The following is a 20,588-nucleotide window of genomic DNA, read 5'->3' as shown; positions in this document are numbered from 1 at the left end:
TTTTATATTTGGGGCCCCAATTGTCCAACTATACATGCATGGGAACACATACAAAACAATTTTAAAATATCATACTCCTATTTCATGCAAATTGAATACATTTATATTATAAGACTAATTTGGCACATTAGTATGAATGGGTCAGTCCATATTCTCAGCTTTGTAGTAGCAAGCACTCAAAATCATGTTTGTGTTACATAACTTGACAAGTACTCCAAAATTTATCTGGATTAAGCCAGGCTACCAGAAAGAGGTGCACATGAACGGTATACTTACAATCTCTGAAGAAATAGTTTTAATAAAATATATTTGAGAATTATTCCACCTATGTATTCAGAGTGACATTGTGAAAATGGGAAAAATTAAACATACTTAGTATTTACTGTGTATGGATGTTGTTGAGGACATTGCTTATTAAATTGTACTCTATGTTTTTTTTTTTCAGAAGAAATGTATCTTTGGTTTCAGTACCAGAGATTATTCTATTTTTGTTCATTTAATTTATCTTTATTTGTGGTAACAAATATTTACAATCTTGCTTTTTCCTTTGTTTTATTTATTTGTTATAAAGAGTCAAATTTATAATTTACTTCTAGGAAGTCTACAGTGTGTATTTTGTCAGTTAACCTAATTCCTGGGTTCATTCCTTTTGTTTTACCCTAATTTCTCTGTGCTCAATGTATCATCACATCCTGTCAATATTTCTTTGAATTTTTCTTTAGCTCTATTCCTAATTATTCTTAACCTACCAGATCATTGTAATCTATGTTGTGCTTTATACGTAAAATATTGAACAAGTTTTTATCAAACTTGCCTATTCCCAATAACAAGTGATATGAAGGCTCAGACTTTTCTTTAAGTTTATATGTTTAATTAATCTCTGTCAGTTGTTTCTGTATCACCTACTGCAGTCACCTAAACTGCTTTCAAACTTTCACTGCCTTTCAATAACACCAAACCTGATAATCCCCCACACTTTTTTTCTTACTACTGCCTTAGACTATTTTCCTTCAGCCTAGGATTCTTCCCAGCCCTTGACATTTTGTTGCCACTTACGTATCTCTCCCCATACTCAACCCACTTGAACCTTTTTTCTTTCACATCTTTACTAATCCTCAGTTGTCCCTTCGATTTAGAGCTCCCAGATCTTCTTCTCTGTCCTGTTGCCTTTACCTCTTTGTAATTATTTCTATTAACTAAAATATTTTTCATCAATATATGAAAAGATGCTTATACCTTGACTTATAACCAGCCCACATCGTTCAATGTGAATGTTCAATAAATGCTATTGATTAAATTCAAGCTAGTTTAAAATTTATATCTGGTATGCTGAAATTTGCTTTAAACTTAACTTTGACGGTATTTCCATTTTTACATTGATCCACACTATGTTAGTGTTAACAAATTTTACTTTTATTTGCGTATGTTTAAATTATCTGTTTGCATGTTGTGTTTCTAAAAGGATAGTAGATTATTTAAAATTTCTAGAGACAAAAATATTCTTAATAAACTTGGGAAGACTAGGTTGATAATTTTGTATATTTTATAAATGTAATTCACAAATATAACTTTTCAGACATCTGTTTTGCTTAAAAGAGAGTACATCTGTTCCTGAAAAATGAAAATATATAGTCATAAATAAAGAATTTAAACTTGGTCATCCAAGTTAGTGTACTTATCCAGGTCAATGAGAAGTCAATACAAAACTGACTACCTTCACAATCCTATCAGGAGAGTTTGGCAATTTCTAATAATCGATATTCAGAAGTTTACAGAATAATTGCATTTTATGCACATTTTCATCTTCTAAGTAGAATTTACTAGTCACTAAAAACTCTCATGCATTTAAACGTATAACAAATCTTGCTTATTTAGATCTACAGACCCTAATTTCAACCATGATGAAAGTATTTTAGTGATAAGAATAATTTATGAATAAAAATGTAATTTACTGAATACCTTGGCAGTTAATGTTGATCGCTTCATCACAGTTCAGTCATGTTTAGAAAATCTAAGCAAGCTGTGTGATTACTCCAGGAAGCATGGAATGATGTGTTCAAATTAGTACCATCTGTGGATAGAAAAAGTTTGAGGTTTTTAGTCATTCTTAAAGAATGGAAATCTGATTCTCCATGCTGAAATGAGTGTAATCCTTTTTGTATCTGTAATTCAATAGGGCAGTTGCCTTGAAATAGTCTAGTTCAGCACGCAGTTCATCAAAGAGAAGATACTGGATATAAATGAGGGTTACTGCTGGTCATTTATGAATACTTCTGAGGTAGGCTTTTTTAAAAAAATTCTACAAGTTATACAATATATTTCACCTCAGATCAGACTCATTTCTGGGTTATCTTTCTAAGTACATTTGAGTGAAAATGTGGACTAGATTTTGTACCGCATGAAAACAGAAGGCTGTTTCAATGAACTATCATTTATTTCCACAGTCAACAAACACTTATTCAGGGCCAGTATGTTCCAGTGTCCCATCACTGTGCCTGTCACATAATAGGAGACTGAAATTGTCATTATGTTTCCCATAGCCAGGTTACAAATAACTCTTGCCTGGATTTTGTGGTTTTTCTTTATAAGACGTTTTCTTCTCTGAAAACTTAATTGGAGAATACTAGAGTCTGTGAACGAATATTGATCTGCTGAAAATTTTTATTATGTAGCAAAATTTGCTAGTAACAAACACCAGCTATCCTAAAATCTGAACATTGGAGGAAAAAATAGTTGGTCCATAGAGGCATGGGCATCTAGTCATCTCTCCAGATGGGATTAGGAAAGGGCAGCCTCCTCTGCCTTCTCTAGTTCATTAGCTAGTGAATATTTCCCTCCTACTTCCAGTAGTTTAGCAAACTCTAGGAGAGAAAATTGAAACATGGGAAAGGTGATTGGTGGTAGAGCTAAAAATAAATAAATAAATAAATAAATAAATAAATAAATAAATAAAAGAAGGAAAGTATTTGGACCCTGATTCTCATGAGGAAAGAGCAGAGTGTAAGATTTTAATGAAAAGAAAAGTTGATATAAAACTTTTCAAGCCAGGTGCCATGGTGCATACTTGTGATCCCAGCACTTTGGGAGACTGAGGTGGATGGATCAGTTGAGCCCAGGAGTTCAAGACCAGCCTAGGAAACATGGTGCAACTCCATCTCTACAAAAAGTATGAAATTAGCTGGGTGTGATGGCGTACACCTGTGTTTCCAGCTACCTGAGAGACTGGGTTGGGAGGATCATATGAGCCTGGGAGGTTGAGGCTGCAATGAGTCATGATTGTGCCTCTGCATTCCAGCCTGAGCAACAGAGTAAGACTCTGTCTCAAGAAAAAAAAAAAAAAAAAGTAAAATTTCTGCATAGTAAAACTATCAGCAAAATAAAAGACAAATAATAGATTTGGAAAATATGTCTTCATCAAATATCACAAAAAGATTATAGTAAAGCCTTAAATAAATAAATAGCAAAGCCTTCCACCCAATAGAAAAAAAAGTAGGAAAAAATACAAATGATAGTTTATAGAGAAGGAAATTAAAGGGAGAGAAGTGCAGTAAGTTTCACATTGAATTATATTTTTTCCTTTCTGAAACTTTTATTGCATACTCTGTTGGCAAGTGTGTTGGGAACAGGCACTCTTATGCATGTTGACAGGCGTAGGTACTGGTAAAACCTTTCTGGAGTGTTATTTAGCAGTGTCTACCAATGCTACAAATATGCATATGTTTTACCTAGCAATGATTATCCTACAGATTTACTCACACATATGTGTGGAATATGAAAGCATAGGCTTATACATTACAGCTTGTTTGTTGCAAATATTGGACACAGCTTAATATCATTTCACAGGGGCTGGTAAAAGCAAATTCGATATATCCATTTCAATGTGCTTACTCCATACAACTCCAAACACTAAAGAAAAAGGCAAAACATATCCAAAGCATATATATAGTGACCCTAAATCCCAATTTCCAGGGCAGTCTGGGTTTATGCTTGTTGTGCTGGCATTTCATCCAATAGACAGTGCCTTTTACTCTCAAAAGTGACCTGTCTATATAACAAATAATTTTCTGCAATTGAGTGAATGTTTGTATCCCCCCCAGAATCATATATTGAGGTCCCAACTCCCTGTGTGATGCTATTAGGAGGTGAGGCATTTCAGAGGTAATTAGGTCATGAGGGTAGAACCCTCATGAACGGGATTAGTGCTCTTATAACAAGACTGCGGAGAACTCTTTTGCCCTCTTTCTGCTATACAAGGACACAATAAGAAGCCAGCAGTCTGGAGTCAAGAGGCTGGTTCTCACCAGAAACCCACCATGCTGGCACCCTGATCTCTGACTTTCAGTTCCAGAATGATGAGAAATAAATTTCTGTTGTTTGTAAATCACTCAGTCTATAGTAACTTGCTACAGCAGCCGAAACTAAGACAGTCACTCTAGGTATATTCTTTGGGAGTGAGAGAAGGGACTGGGAGGAGGAAGAGAGTGGGATATGAGGTTAGATGGAAAGAAAGGGAAGCCTGCACTCCAGTCTGGGCCACAGAGTGAGACCTTGTCAAAAAAAAAAATAAAAAAAAACTTTTCAAGTATCCCACTGTACTTCAGATAAAGCTAAAAGTCATACATTCGGTTTAAGGACTTAGTGTAATGTGATTCCACCTACATTGCCTACTTCGTCTCTTCCCATTCATCTCCTTGTAGACCCAGCAGCCTTCATTAAGTGTTTTCAATGTGTGACACTCTCTTCTTCTTCAGGGTCTTAACACCTTCACACATCCTGATTATTTTTTATCTGTGAAGCTGCTTCTTATCCTTCAGGTCTCTAATTAAATTATCCTTCATCAGGAAAGCTAAATAAAGTCCCCTGTTATACCCTTGATTCATTTGCTCATACATTCAAAAAATATTTATTGAATCACTATTTTGTTTCATTCAGTAGTGTAGACTCTTAGAGACAAGATCTGATATGTACATTGACATTTTATGTGTATATAACCTACAAATAAATATATCTTTTGCAGCGATTTTCAATATTTTATTGAGATGGATACGGAAGCAAAATCTTTCTCAATCTTTTATGGAGTGGGTTTATAGTGCAGAGCTAAGATTTATAGGAAAGTAAGTATCAGTTCAAAATAATGCAGGCTGTACAATCTAATAGGGCTATCTGAAAATAAATTTTAAAATAAACTCCCCTTGAGATGTTGAGTTTCCCCTTGCTCTCTATATGTAAGCAGAGACTGGGTAAGTAGTGATTGCTCATTTTGTAATCACTTAATGATTGTATTGGTCTTCTATTGCTGTGTAACAAATTGTCACAAACTTACTGGCTTAAAACCATACCCATTTATTAGCTCATAGTTCTATAGGTCAGAAATCTAGGCATGCTGTGCCTAGGTTCTCTACTTATTCTCACAAGCTGAAGTCAAGTTGTCAGTCAACATTTTCTTGCGTAACTCAGGATCCTCTCCCAAGTTCATGTGGTTGTGGTAGAATTTAGTTCCTTGCAGTCATAAGACTGACAGCCCCTTCCCTGGAGGGCTTTTAGCTAAGGGCTTCTCTCAGCTCCTAAATATTTTGTGTTCCTTATCATGTGGCTCCCTCCTTCTTGAAAGCCAGCAATAGAGAAATTTTTGTGCATTGAATCCATCTCTTTAAAGCTTTGACTTCCTTTTCTGAAAACGGCCAGAAATACTATTCTCCTTTTAGAGGGCTCAGGTTATAAGGTCAGGTCCACTGGATAGCTCTCTATTTTAAAGTAAAATGGTTAAGATTCTTAGTCACAGCAGCAACATAACTTTCCATCTGTACCTAGATCAGTGTTTGGTTGAGTAAGTGAAAGAATCTGTTTGTACAGGGACCGGGAATCTTGCGGGATATCTGCAGACACAAAGGTCAGACAAAGAGACAAGATGACCAAGATGATCTCTCAATTCCAAATTCTGAGATTATGTGATTTTTTCATTTATTTGTCTGTTCTTATGGATTCAGTTGCCAAATATATATCTTAAAAACTGACTTCTGTCCTGTTGCTATCATCAAATTTCTTCTTTCCTGGACAAATCAAGTAGTCTCTGAATTTCTCCCTTTTCCTGTTTTGCAATTACCAGACTAGACTTAATAAAATGTACCTCTGGACATACTGTGACATTTTTTATAGCTTTCCATTGCCTGACAAGCTGTCTATAGTTTCCTCTGACACAGTAAGTCCCCAAGCTGTTGTGCAGTCCTTCTGTTTGTTATTGCTGACATGAATTACAAGCTGCAATTTAACTTATCTTAGCTCTTAATACCCTCTCTTCTATGATCTCCACTTTTAAATCACTGAAATTCCATCTCACATGCCATCTCTTCTCTAAAAACATTTTCTGAACACCCAAGTCAATCAAACGCATCTGATTTATGTTAGAATATTTTGAAAATGTATCTTATGTTCAGACGATCTGAGTTCAAATTTAGTGACTGAAGGATTTGAAAAAAATGATGAAAATTCTACTTTTTAGCCAATTCTACAACTTCTTCCTCTATAAATGTACATTTTTTCCCTAAAGATAATGTTTTCTCTAATTGCTTTTCTTCATGATAGGTAAAGGTAAAACAGAAATTGTGGTAAGTAGTGTGCCAAGTGCTCTATCTTACTGCTACTTTTAAGGTTAATGTTCAATTAAATGTAGTAAGATTTGATAATAAATATTAATATTTAAAAATAAAGTAATTGAATCTGATCATAAGACTTTAATCTACTAACTATCTTCCATGGCTTTATAACTTCTCTTCCAGTTTTGATAAGTATATATATATATTTATATTTTTATTTTTATATATATTTATATATATATAAATCAAGCATCTATCTAGTATTTGATATCATCTCCTTCTGGGTATCTGAGAAGAATTTCAAAGTTAACCTACTCAAAAGAAATTGTTAATCTTTCTTCCCAAAGCTTACCCCTCTTGCAGTCACCCACATCTTGATTAATAGTGACTTCATCTTTTTATTTGCTCAATCCAAAAACCTTAGGGCATTTTTTATTCCTCTCTTTCTCTGTTATTTCACATGCCACACATCAGCAAACCTTGCCAGCTCTCCTTCACATTATATTCAAGAGTTGAATGTTTCTTTTTGCTTCTGCCGCTACCACCATGGACCAGGCCACCATGATCTCTTGTGTTGACATTGCAGTTGCCTGCTAATTACTCTCCTTGTTTCCAGCCTTGTTACCCTTTAGTCTGTTCTCAACACAGTAGCTAGAGTGATTCTGTGAAAGAGAGAGGCTGCCACTTCTCTGCTCAAATGAAAGCCATGACAATGTCCTCTAGTGTCACACACTGGTAGCTTCTACCAGTCACTCAGGACTTCTTGTTACTCTCCAAATATATCAGGCATGCCTGCAACTATACAGTTTCCTCTGCTTCAAATTTCTCTTTTTGAAATATTCACATGGCTAAGTCCCCTGCCTACATATGGAACTTAGTATCTTCTAATCCCTTCTGTGATTGCCTAATTTAAATTTTCAGTATCCCTGAAACTCTCCTTCTTCCTATTCTTTTTCTCCATAACACTGATCATCATCCAAAACACTACAGTTGGCCCTCCGAATCCATGTGTTCTGCATCTGTGGATTCAATCAATTACAGATGGAAAATATACAAAACCAAAATGTATCTGTACCCAACGTGCCCAGACTTTTATTTCTTGGCATTAATCTCTAAACAGTACAACAGCTATTTATAGAGCATTTGCATTGTGTTAGGTGTTATAAATAGCCTAAGATTATTTGAATTATATGAGAAGATGTGTGTAGTTTATATGCAGATACTACACCATTTTATATAAGGAACTTGAACATCTTCTGATTTTGTTCTCCATGGAAGGTCTGGGAGCCAGTACCCTGTGGATACAAAAGATTACTATGTACAATGCTTATTGGTACGTTTATTGTTTATAGCTCCCCAAATGTAAATTTTGCAGGGGCAGGAAGTTTTGTCTGTTTTGTTCCTTGTATTTTCAGCACCTACAATCCTACCTGTACATATTAGATGCTCTTAGATATTTATTGAATGTTGAATTAATATATCTTTAGAGATCAATGAGCCTTCTAAATATTTATTAATTTTCTTTTTTGAAAATGTGAATATTAACATACAGTTTGCATTAATTATGTCATTTTCACATGTCATCATTTAGATTCTCTTTATCTCTATCTTCTTAATAAAGGTCCTTGAAGATATACAAAGAAAGGCATGGTTGAGAAGAGTTCCGATACCACTTAATTGATTGCTCTTTCATATTTCTAACTGTAACATGCTTATATTACTTGCCTAATAATCTGTCTCTTGAAAACAGGACATGAGCTTTATTATATCCTCAATCCCTAACACCAGGCTCAGAGCCTGACACATGGTATGCATTTGGCAAACCAATAGTTAGTATGAAAGCAAATAAATGACTCCAAGTAGGACCATGTGTTAATTCTAAATATACCTGAGATAAAATAAAAAATAGATGAATTATATACATTAAAAACTGTCAGTAATATTGTTTATTTAAAATTGTTTTATAATCAACATTTACTGGATATAAGATGTGTTTGTGTTTATTTAGACATTTAAATACACAAATATCTTCCCTTGGAACTGAATATTACAAACTCAAACCATACCTAGGGAAGTCCTTAGGATGACATGAGCATACAGTTTTCCTTTGTAACAGTGAAGTAGTTCTATTTGAAGCCAAAGTTTGTTTATATAAGCCACTTATGATTGAATTTGGAAGCAAAATTAGGAATTAATAAATTACAATTATTTTGCCCTCTACCCCTTTAAAATGGTGGTCCTGGAAGCATCACTCTACGGTTCTTCTCATTAAGTGTGGGAATAATCAATCTAAATGCTATAGTAATTTGACAGATCTCTACTAGCTGCTCCATAATAGAATTCTATTCTTTCTTCTGTTTACAAAGTGTTTGGTAATTGTAACTGCTTTTAATTTTTCCCTTTAATTTTTAGTTCCCAGTGTTCCCACAAATATTGCTTTTTCTGATGTACAGTCAACTAGTGCAACATTGACGTGGATAAGACCTGACACTATCCTTGGCTACTTTCAAAATTACAAAATTACCACTCAGCTTCGTGCTCAAAAATGCAGAGAATGGGAATCCGAAGAATGTGTTGAACATCAAAAAATTCAATACCTCTATGAAGCTAACTTAACTGAAGAAACAGTATATGGATTAAAGAAATTTAGATGGTATAGATTCCAAGTGGCTGCCAGTACCAATGCTGGCTATGGCAATGCTTCAAATTGGATTTCTACACAAACTCTGCCTGGCCGTGAGTATTGTCCTGACATATACATATTGATTGCTGTTATATTCTGTATCTGTCTATATATTATGCTTTATACTTAATCTAATTGTGTGTAAAATCACCGAACATAGAAATAACTGAGGACACTACCATATATAACAACATATTTATTTTTAATTTAGTTGAAACCCAAAGAGAAATTCAATGTTAGTCATTATTAGGGCTTTTCTCAAACTCCCAAAGTTGTGCCAACGTCCTAGAATCTCACATTGCAACAGTGCATTGTGGGAAGCTTCTCTGATGCTCTACCATTAAGCCATACTGATTATCATCTAATGCCCTTGACCCAGGCCCACATTTTTTTTTTTTTTCATATTTGGAGACTCTGCTGCTTTTAAGCCCAACTTTATGACCTTTTCAGTGACTTCAAACTTACACACAAACACGTGTGACCACAATAACCCTGATTGATCTGTCTGCAAGTAGTTTTTCAGCTTGTATTTTTCAACTGCACAAAATTCTGAGGCAAAGAAATATCAAGCGTTCAACTCCCAGCTTGAGATAGGAAGAAGAAAAAAATACAGAGAAGAAACACAAACACTCGAAATTATTTTGCCATCTATACATCTTTCAGGACTTTAAATGCTTTTGAATACAAACCATCAATGTATAAGTAAAGATTGCTCTTGCAACATAGGTTTTATGTTTATAGTTAACTGTTTGCCCTGCTTGCTTGGATAATATAATTAACCATAATTAAGTAAATAAATTTACATTCCTTATCCTGAACTCTGTCTACATAGAATTGTGATGGTTTCTATGCAACGTAAATAAGTTGCAAATCAAGTCCTGCAAGCCAGAGCTCTGGGGAATGGCTGCATTCTCTGAAATGCCATTTCTGCCCCAGCCCTCCAGAGCAAATTTCAGGTTTGCCAGGCCACCCATCCCATATAAACCCTTCAGATATAGACCTTATGTTATCATCTTCCTATCTTGACTGAGGCTCTTAAAAGATGACTCCTTTCAATTTCAAATCACATGTTCTTAAACATTTTTGATACTTATTAGCATAGTAATATACCTACACACACAGACATAGATTTTCAGTGACAAATACCATGTTAGCACTTATAGATATAGATAGTGAGATAAACTTTGATCTAGAGGGCTTTATTTTCTAGGCCACCAATTGTGTCTCTTGTTATAATTTCCCAGAATATCTGGGATAATGTTTGTAATAGTAAATGTTCAATAAATGTCTGTTAATATAATTCAACATTTGAGGTAGAATCCTGACAACTCAGCCTTTGACACAATTGTCCAACCTTTTCTCTTTTTGGTACTTTGACACTTGGTTTCTGTAAGGTCTGCCCTTCTGTTTTTTCTCCTACCTTCCTGGTAGTTCCTTCTTAGTCCTCTTTGGTGAATTATTCTCAGCAAATAATTGTTTTTTAACTATAAGCATTGGAGAGATGAGAGAGCTATACTTGGCCCTTTTTTCTTCTTTATCAACACACAACCCCAAGGAGATTTTACCCTAACTGCTCTTATTCTGGTCTATAGCTTTAAAGTCTGCTTACATCTCAATTATTCTCAAATACTATATCCAGTCCTGAATGCTGCCTAGATCTCCAGATCAGTATATCTGCCTGATCAACTAATCACTGGGCTTGTGTGTTGAATATACTTCTCTAAATTATCATGATCAAATACCAAACCTTCTCATATCATTATTTATCTGTTTGCAGAAAATGAAAATCCAGGCACTGTTCTTTTCCTCCTCAATCTTGCCCATGATTCATTTCAATGACACCATCTAACCCAATTCCTCCATTTGCATTACTATTACATTAGTCCAACTCTTCATTACTGCTCCCACATCACTAGCCTAACTAGCCTCTTACACTGCCAGACTAATCTTTTTCAACCTAAAGCAGATGATGTCACTTTCTTGCTTAAAACTATCCAATGAACTCCCATGGCTCTTAGAATAAATTTTACATTTCTTATCATGGCTAACAAGCCCTATATGACCTGGCTCTTACCTTAAACTTTAACATTATTTATAGCCATGTTCCCCCTTACCATTGTCTTCCACTCGACTTTTTTTTTTTTTTTTTTTTTTTTTTTTGCTTACACAAAATAAATTCTTAGAATTTGCACCTTTGCGTTCCCTGTTTCTTTTGACCAAAATGTTCTTCCACCTCCTTCTTCACATGAGCAGCTTCTTATAACATAGATCTCTACTTAAATCATCTCTGCTCAGAATGAATTTCCCTGACCATTCAATCTAAAAATAGTTAAAATAGTCATGCAGTAATCTTATATAATATCATGTTATTTTAATGAATATTTATAATTACATGATCATTTTTATTTGTTTGTGTTTAGGGTGTGCCTTGATCATTACTATTGCTTTTTTTTGTGATAAGATCTCATTCTTTCACACAGGCTGGAGTGCAGGGCCATGATCACAGCTGACCTCAGCCTTGACCTCCTAGACTCAGGTAATCCTCCCACCTCAGCCTTCCAAGTAGCTGAGACTACAGGCACATGCCACTGTGACTGGTTAAATTTTTAAAAATTTTTTTTATATAGATGAGGTCTCACTATGTTGCCCAAGCTGGTCTTGAACTCTTGGGCTCAAGTGATCCTCCTGCCCTGGCCTCCCAAAGTGCTGAGATTACAAGCATGAGCCACCATCCCACCCATATGTTCTTATTGTCTAGAATAGTTCCTAGTACCAGGAAATACTCTATAAATATTCCCTGAATGAGAGAAATTTGATTGAGTAAGTTCTAGTGGGTAGGACAAAAAAGATTGTTTTCCAGTGCAGGTGATGACAAGGATGATGATGCTATCACAAAGATAGCAAAAATAGGGAAAAAATTCAGTTTACTTTGGGGTTAGTCAGTAGGTATGGTTATTTTGAACCTGATGATTTTGTCAAGAAATAACTATTCTAATATAACTAGAAAACAGAAATAAGTAAATGCCCAGAGATTGGAACCAAACACATCAGTAGCCTAGATCTGACTTGTGGACAGCTGATTTGTAACCTTTGATTAAAATATGCCTGTGCCTTTGTGCCTGCTGCCACTAAGGGTTCCCATTCTGAGTATCTCACTGAGGAGTACCTGCTTCTAATTACCACACTGAGCCAGGAAGTGAACTTTTTAAATGCACAGTCCCTTGCAAGCACACTTGACACTATTATACAAGATGTTTAATTAGCATAAACCAACATATAACATGATCAGTTCAGAAGTCGGTAAATGAAACTGAAAAGTTGGATTTCTAAATAATCCTACATTCTCACGTCTTTCCACTTGAATATCGTTATTTCCACCCCATTTCCTCCACTTCTTTCCCCTTTTTAAGTTCTATGGCCATATTTTATTTCCAGGGGACACACGAAAAATGGACTTTCTACCACTGTGATTAGGAGAGAAAGATGAAAAGATTTATATTTTTCAATTTTGTGATAACAAACATATGATTGTATTCTCAAAACTCACAGCTTTTCAACTAAGTAGTCACATGTGGGTGAGAATAATTGTTTAAGTTTTGACAGTGAGTTGGTTACTCTTCTTTTAGTTTCAAGAATGGAGGAAATGTTTGCTTCCAGTGGAATAGAAGACAGTTTTCTAATGATAAATATTGTACATTTGAATTTCCGAATTTCATAAGTATACATCAAAATAAAAGTTCTATTTATTATATTAAGTCAGGAAGAGATAATTTGAGATTATATTTGATACAAAAGACAAAAATACATAATGTATATTTTATTGTAACATAATATATATGGTGAAATAACATAAGAATAAAAGAAATTAGAACAGTTAAGCAACAGAAGTCTTGAAGAGCAATAATCCTTTTAATATTAAAAATAAGGCATTCATAGATGTTGCTTCTACATAACAAAGATGAAAATATAATGGCCATTTTGCAAACTCAAAAAATAATTTGGATGAAGAAAATAAGTAAGTTTTGTATTATGTATAATTGACTCAAAAATGTGGCATGGGTCATGTGGTGGCTCATGCCTGTGATCCCAGCACTTTGGGAGGCGATGTGGGCAGATCGTTTGAGGTCAGGAATTTGAAACCAGCCTTTCCAACATGGTGAAACCCTGTCTCTTCTAAAAATACAAAAAAAAAAAAAAAAATTAACTGGACATGGTGGTGGGCACCTATAATCCCAGCTACTTGGGAGGCTGAGGCTGGAGAATCGCTTGAACCCGGGAGGTGGAGCTTGCAACAAGCCAAGATTGCGCCACTGCACTGTAGCCTGGGTGACAAAGCCAGACTCCATTTCAAAAATAAAATAAAAATGCGGTATGTTGTTTAATGATATAAGATAAAATAATAACTCTTTCTTTGAATTAGAGAAAAGACTAAACAACAATGTAAAATAGCACAAAATAACTATCTCAGAGAACTGCATTTTATCCTAATGACATAAAGTTGTACTCAAGCACTTACTAATATAACATCTTGTCAAAACCTGGATCTTCTCGATAAAGAGTTATTGATTAATGGGTAGTTTGAAATCAAATTGTTTAAAATTTGAGTAACTCAAATAAAAGACCACCTAGTTTTAATAATAAATATTATAAAAGTTTCTACAATGGATTATACAATCAGAAAACATGTTATCATTAACTATCTGAGCCCATAACGAAGAGCATCAGAATGGAAGATCAGGGAGAAAAGTCAGAATGCAAGCTGAGATTTAAATTGGATTACCCTGTGAATCTGAATGTACACCTGTAAAACAGAATAAATAAGGGAAACAATGTTCAACCAACTCAAGCTAACCATTCTTTCTCTCACATGCTCTTACCTAGATCATTGAAGCCAAATTGCTTTTGTCCTCAACTAATCCGTATAATAGCCATAATTCTACTGCATGCTCAGAGTGTATAGATACAAATATAAGCATGAAATTTTTTAAAAATGGCAGAAATATTTAACTTGAAACATTAGAGTCTTGAAAATTATTTTACTCATCTACTTTTCTGATTATCCTTAAAGTCAAAAGCAATTTGAGTGGTGTGTGTATATATGTGGTGGTGATGTAAAGTCAAAAGCTGTTAAATGTCTCTGTGGTGCACAATAGATACTTAATGCTGAGGAAATGTACAACTTTAAAGGAGTGTGGGTGTGAAATTAGTACGGAATGAAATGGGACTCTCGTAATGTGCATCTCCTATAGACCACCAAGACTGGAAGACAGCAAGAAAGGAAAATTCCTGGGGTAACACTTAGGTTGTGAAAACCACAGGATACCATACTCATGAGGAATTTTAACTACCCAAACATCTGTTAGGTTAAAAAAAAAATTCAACAAAACATGCCTCATCAAAGAAGTTTCTAAGGAATGCAACTTTATGATCTAAAAAGAAGAAAAACTAAATAGAGGACAAAGTACAATTTAACATTATTTAAAATTAGAAATAATGTGTTACTGTATATTTGGTTGTTTTCCTTAGTTTCTTCTAAACTGTTTAATGCACTTATGTGATAAATGTTATAGTAACAGAGATAGAAATTATCCTTTTTATAAAGAAGCAATTATATCATGTTAAGAAGTGATTTTAGCCATAAATAAATAGGAATCTATAATTCAAGACAGTTAGAAGTTCATTTGGTGGCAGTGCAGTATTAAAATGGGCTCCATCTTGCTGCCGCTAGAGAAAATAAATATCATTTATTCTAGACATGATGGTTGCACTTCTGCAAAATTAGTTAGATGCTGTTGAAAGTCTCCTAAATTAGTTGCTCAGGACTCCCTAATGGGTAATTCAAGACAAGTTCTCTGTCCTCTAGGCCTGAATAATGAAGTTATTGGTATAACCACTTAGGTTCCCATAGACATCTCAAATTCCATATTGCCACCTTCTCTTGCAAGTCTTTTCCTTTCTATGTATTCTGTGTCTCAGTTTACTGCACCATTATTCATCTAGTTCTTCAAACTAGTTATCTAGAAATCATTTTTAGTTCTTTTTACCTACTCTCATCCCCACAAGGCAAAACCTGAGTCCTACTGTATTTACCTTCTAAATGTCTCTTGTATTTGTCTATTTTTCTTTTCAAATGTCTCTACATCCAGACTTTTACATTTATCTCTTAGATGATTACAAAAGAGATCTAAATAGTCTTTCTGCTCTCATTTTCTACCATTCATCTGAACTCAGCATTTCAATACATCTGCCTGACCATGATGTTCCTCTGCTGAAAATCTTTGATCATTTTCTATTTGCCTGCATGTTAAAACTATGCCCATTAGTAAGCTCTACAAGGTCACTTATGATTTGGTTTATGTTTCTCATACAGGCACTGTTCTTTCTCCTTTATGGTCCAGAATCTTTGCTGTTCTTTCTTATTGTCCTTTCTTTCCTCCTCTTCTGGTGACCAGCTATCTTTTCGCTATGTTTTTAAGTATCTCTTTTGAGAAGCCTTTCAGAAATCCTTATTTCCAGTCCCACCTCCCAAAACTTGTTTCTCAACAAGTGAGCATATTGCATCATAGTTATTTCTCTCTCTTTCTTTTGTGGGACTTTGAGTTCCTTAAAAGCAGAAATAGCCAACTGATCATGTCTTATGTACCTTTCTGTCCCCTGTGCCTACTTTTAATCTAAGACTTTTTATGAATATGGAAGAAAGGCATTTGACTTTATTGTTAAAGTATTACAGTGTCAAAATTCTCCATATTTTAAAATAGTTCATACTGATTTTTTTCAGTTTTTTTGGTCTAAATCTTGTCTTTCAAATACTTGCATTGTTACTGCCAAAATCAAAATTCTCCTGGCCAGTTGCTTTTCATGTTTGATATATTCAGCTTCTTTTATTTCACAAAATCAGTCTATTTTATATTGTTGATCATTTTGTGACTTTTCATTAATTAACATAAGAAATATAAATAATTGCATATATGAGATATTCCTATTGCATATAAGAAATATGAATTATTGCATATAGGAAAGAAATAATTATTGCATTAAAAATATTTCAAACAGTGAAGGAAAATAATAAATGCCTAATTCAGAATAGATTGGAAAAGCATTAAAAATATCTAAATGATTAACTGAGATAATGAGCTGACAATAAATGTGTGTAGTGAGACAGAATTATAATAGGTTGATGGTCCATGAAAGAACAAAGGGGAAGAACGATGTTTAAGTTTGGAGTGCTAAGTGTGATTACAAAGAAGAGATATATGGGTGAAATCATAATTTAAAGGAAATGATAGAAAGCATATAATATTAAAGTAATAAAGCATTCAACTATATATCTGATGTCAAAAGACCTTATGCTAGGTTATGATGCAAATATTCTAGAATTAAAATAAAAATACTTGTTTTGAAATCCTATTTACATAAGCAAGTGGAAAGTTGTAGCAAAATCACTAAAAAAACAGAAAAGTGTAAGGATTATCACTGTTTTTTTTTTAAAAAAAAACATCAATATTTTAGAAAGTCTGCTCTTCATAAAGGAAAAAGGGGAGGAAATTTTCTCCCCATTTATAGCTTAGCTGTATTTTATCCTTTTAAACTTCAAATGAATTATCCTATTTTCTCTGGAATCTCAAACTAAATTTCATGTTGAATTGAATTAACTTTTATGCTTCTGAGAATCTTCTTTCTGTTCATTCAGCAAGAAGCGTAAAGTAGGTGTAATGCATTGTGAATTTTTGTCTTTAACCTTAGTTCTAAGTTCTAGCTCAGCATTAGGCCCTAGGTCAGCAAAATTTCAGCTCCCATTTCTTCTGCATTTACTAAGAAAGTAGAGAAAATTCTAATTTAACTATGAAAATTTCAAATTATAGAAAAATCCTAGGATTACTATGTATGGTGTCTTGGTCACTTTTTGTTCATGCCTAGTAAATAAATTGAGAGCCCTAGGCTGCACAGTGAAGAATATTAGCAATGACTTACCTTTTTGGGTGTTTACTATGTGCTAGTACTATTCTAAGTACTTAAAACATTAATTCATTCATAAGTCTTTATTTCTAGCACAGAGTCTGCACTCTTAGGTCTTGACTAGGACTTGAGCAAAGCCTCAGGCTTGTAGACAAGTACCAAGAGATGGAGAGGTACTAGCTAATATCACATAGAGAAACTATCTAACTGCCCAATCATCTCCCAAGACAAATTGAGTGAGAATTTTGACACACACCTCAAAATTATACTTTTGAGGTTTCTGATACCCTTGGTTTTTATTTTTCTTTAATGATATGCTAGATATTTTTTACCCCAATTATGCCTGCATACAAATGAATACGAGAAGAAAATAGCAACATTTATCCTGGCCCTAAGACTCCATTATGGCGATGGCCTTACCTGAATTATTGCAGGTTGTTCCAATGCAGAGCTTCATGGTAGCATGAAAGCGGTGATATTTTATGCTCTAATGGAACATACTGACCTGTTATTATTCTAGAAACTTTGGGATGGGAGGAAGTGAGTAGGGAGAACCCTCTTCATAGTTTATCCAGAATTAAAATAGAATGAAAGGTAGGAGGAGACCAGTCTGTGGAGAAGTTGATGGCTTGATATATGTTTCCATGTTGATTACCAGCTCCCAAACTTCCTTTATATCTGCTTCCCTAGTCTTCACAGAAGGAATAATTAAATCCCCTTTTTCCACCCTTATTTCTAAGAGTTGTAATCATTGGTCATCTAATCTGAAGAGCAGTGTCACTATTTCTTCAAATGGCTTGTTGACATTATAGAGCAGTGGTTCTTAAACTTGAACTACAATCATTACAACCACCTGGAGGACTGAGCCGCACACTCATGGTTTCTGATTCAGTAAGTCTGGGGTAGTGCCTCAGAAACTGCTTTTCTATGACTTCCCCAGTGATGTTGATGCTGCTCGCCTGGAGACACATTTTGAGGACCACTGTTGTAAAAAGTTGTTTTACAAACATGATGCTATTCTCAGAAAATATGTATTATCTGATTGTAAAGTAATAGTAGTTATTAGAGTATTTTCATTCTTACCTGGCATGGCCAGTATTGAAACTGAGAGGTTTTCTTTGTATTTTGTATTTTTTTCCAACTTAAGCCAGTCTGAAATTAGTCAGAAAATAACTCATTTAAGCATCAAATAAGATGATCATACAGTGAGGTCTAATACTATGAACATCCACGAATCATTCTTAGTACTCATGAATCTAATCTGACAAATTCTTAGGCTTGCTGTATTTGTAACACCATTGTACTATACCCTCTGCAGCACCACCTTGCTGTTAGGAAATCTAATTAGAAAACACAATTAACATCCTATAAAATGACAGGAAATATTTCCTACACCAACAGTGGTGTTGCATTTTGGTCAGCAAAATCACTGAGCTCTAGGAAAACATCCAAACTACAAAAGCATAGCCAGTTATCAAAGTGTTTTAACCAGTGGACAGGAATATGTCCTGAGATACTCTTGCTGTGTGGAAATATAATGAATCCAATTGCAGAGCTACTTCAGGGCGCTTGATGCCCTGAATTGCTTAAGACACAGGAATCCACCAGCCTGTTGGATTTCTTCTAATCCTGAGAGACATCTAACACTCAGTGTTAATTTGTCCAGATGTGCTGAGTCCAAGTCGACTTGTAGTCCTTGAAGTTGTTAATATTTGTGTAGCTGAGAAACAACAGAGCCCTTCATTTAGTGATGACAGTCACTAGAAATCTGGTGGCCTAGTGTACTAAATCCTGAAACTAAAACACCGTGGATGGTAGGCCCTTTTAGTAAACTTTTTATACTGAACTTAAATTCAAATAGTTGTGCAGACAATTTAAATTGCAGCTATATAGAGCTGAAGTTTCCTGTTTTGTGAGTTGCTGTCAAACCATTTATTCATTTATGTTTATTCTTTTAGAAAAGTCATCATAACGAAGTACATTAAAAACCACAGAGTATTTCCTAGAATATTTTCCACTATTAAGTTAGACTTACAGGGATCTGCAGATTGCAAAGTTACAAATAAGTCTTTGAATGTGCTTATTCTAAAATTATAGCATTAGGCACAATAAAACTTGTAGGTTCTTAATCAAAGTGGCATGGATGGGGGCATTCAAACTTTCATATGGACTGGGCAAAATGATGGTCTATCCAGACTCACCTTTCAGCTAACACACTTAGCATCAAGACACAGATGGATGGGAAAGATGACCCTGACCCACATAAGACCCACATTCCTGTGCAAGGATAGAAGCATGATAATCAGGAAATGATGGTTGTTAGTTACAGAAAATGCATTATGGTGAAAACCAGGGGGAAAGTGCTTATGAGAGGAAGTGATTGGATTATGGGGAATGAGAGAATAAGGATAGATCATTCCTACTGAGTAAATTGCTGTGATTTATAACAGAAAGGGTATAGTGATATCTTGGCCCATTACTGACTAGATTCATTTCACAAACAATCCTAAATCAGAATGTGACAGTATATGGGGAGACAAACAAAATCTCCCAAAGATGCTTATAAGTTACTAAGCTTTTAAACTGGCATATTTTCAACTCCTCATACCTTTGCCACCATAAGCTCCCTTTATTTTTGTAGTTGACATTCATAAATGTAATTTTGTAGCCACCCTTATGTGACACTAGTAGTAGTTTACTATATGCTATGATAACAGAGAAAATGCTGGATATATTTTATTATATGTTTTGAGAATTTTGTTAAATTTCATGAGAAAAATACCTAAAATAATTTGTATATGTATATAAGTATATTATAATATTGTACAATACTAAAATAATTAGATGCTGTTTTATAATAGATGGGCATAAATATTTCTCTTAAATTATCTCTGAATTAATCAAACAATTATCTTTCATTGCTCCAGACAGGTGAAACATATCTTGTTATATATTATATATTTATATATATATATATTCAGTTACATAAGTTTACTTTTATTTTTTAGTTTGGATTTAGGAGCTCTAATCCTTCAAGAATACAAGTTGGCAAAATACATGCTGAAAGAAATTTTTGACAAAGGATTCAACACAGGAAACTTGTGTAACAAGACAGGCACTTTTATCAAGAACTTTATTGAAAATGCAAACATTGTTTAGAGTGATTGTTTCTTTTAAAAAAGGAAGAAAGAAGGGAAAACGATTTTGGGAAAAGTTCAAGAAATGACTTTAAAGCACAGCTCAGCAAGGGGCTAAATACCTTGCTTTTTTATAATCATTGATCAGTGCAAGGAACTTAAAATATTTAGTAGTATAGGTGATTATATGTGTTGTCATGAATGATCTTTGAATGTCAC

At 34.3% G+C, this 20,588-nt stretch overlaps 1 protein-coding gene across 1 annotated transcript in view; it reads left to right on the top strand.

Annotated features, from left to right (window-relative positions):
- The window catches only part of PTPRQ (protein tyrosine phosphatase receptor type Q), a 207,191-nt gene that overhangs the window by 98,177 nt on the left and 88,426 nt on the right, over positions 1-20,588 (top strand). The window contains exon 20 of the mRNA XM_017874615.1: positions 9,006-9,329. Within this exon, the coding sequence (XP_017730104.1) occupies positions 9,006-9,329 (324 nt within the window). The remainder of the gene's footprint in view (positions 1-9,005; positions 9,330-20,588) is intronic.

This window comes from Rhinopithecus bieti, unplaced genomic scaffold, assembly GCF_001698545.2.
Source record: "Rhinopithecus bieti isolate Rb0 unplaced genomic scaffold, ASM169854v2 scaffold_9619, whole genome shotgun sequence".
NCBI classification, from domain to species: domain Eukaryota; kingdom Metazoa; phylum Chordata; class Mammalia; order Primates; family Cercopithecidae; genus Rhinopithecus; species Rhinopithecus bieti.
This window is presented reverse-complemented; position numbering and strand designations above follow the sequence as displayed.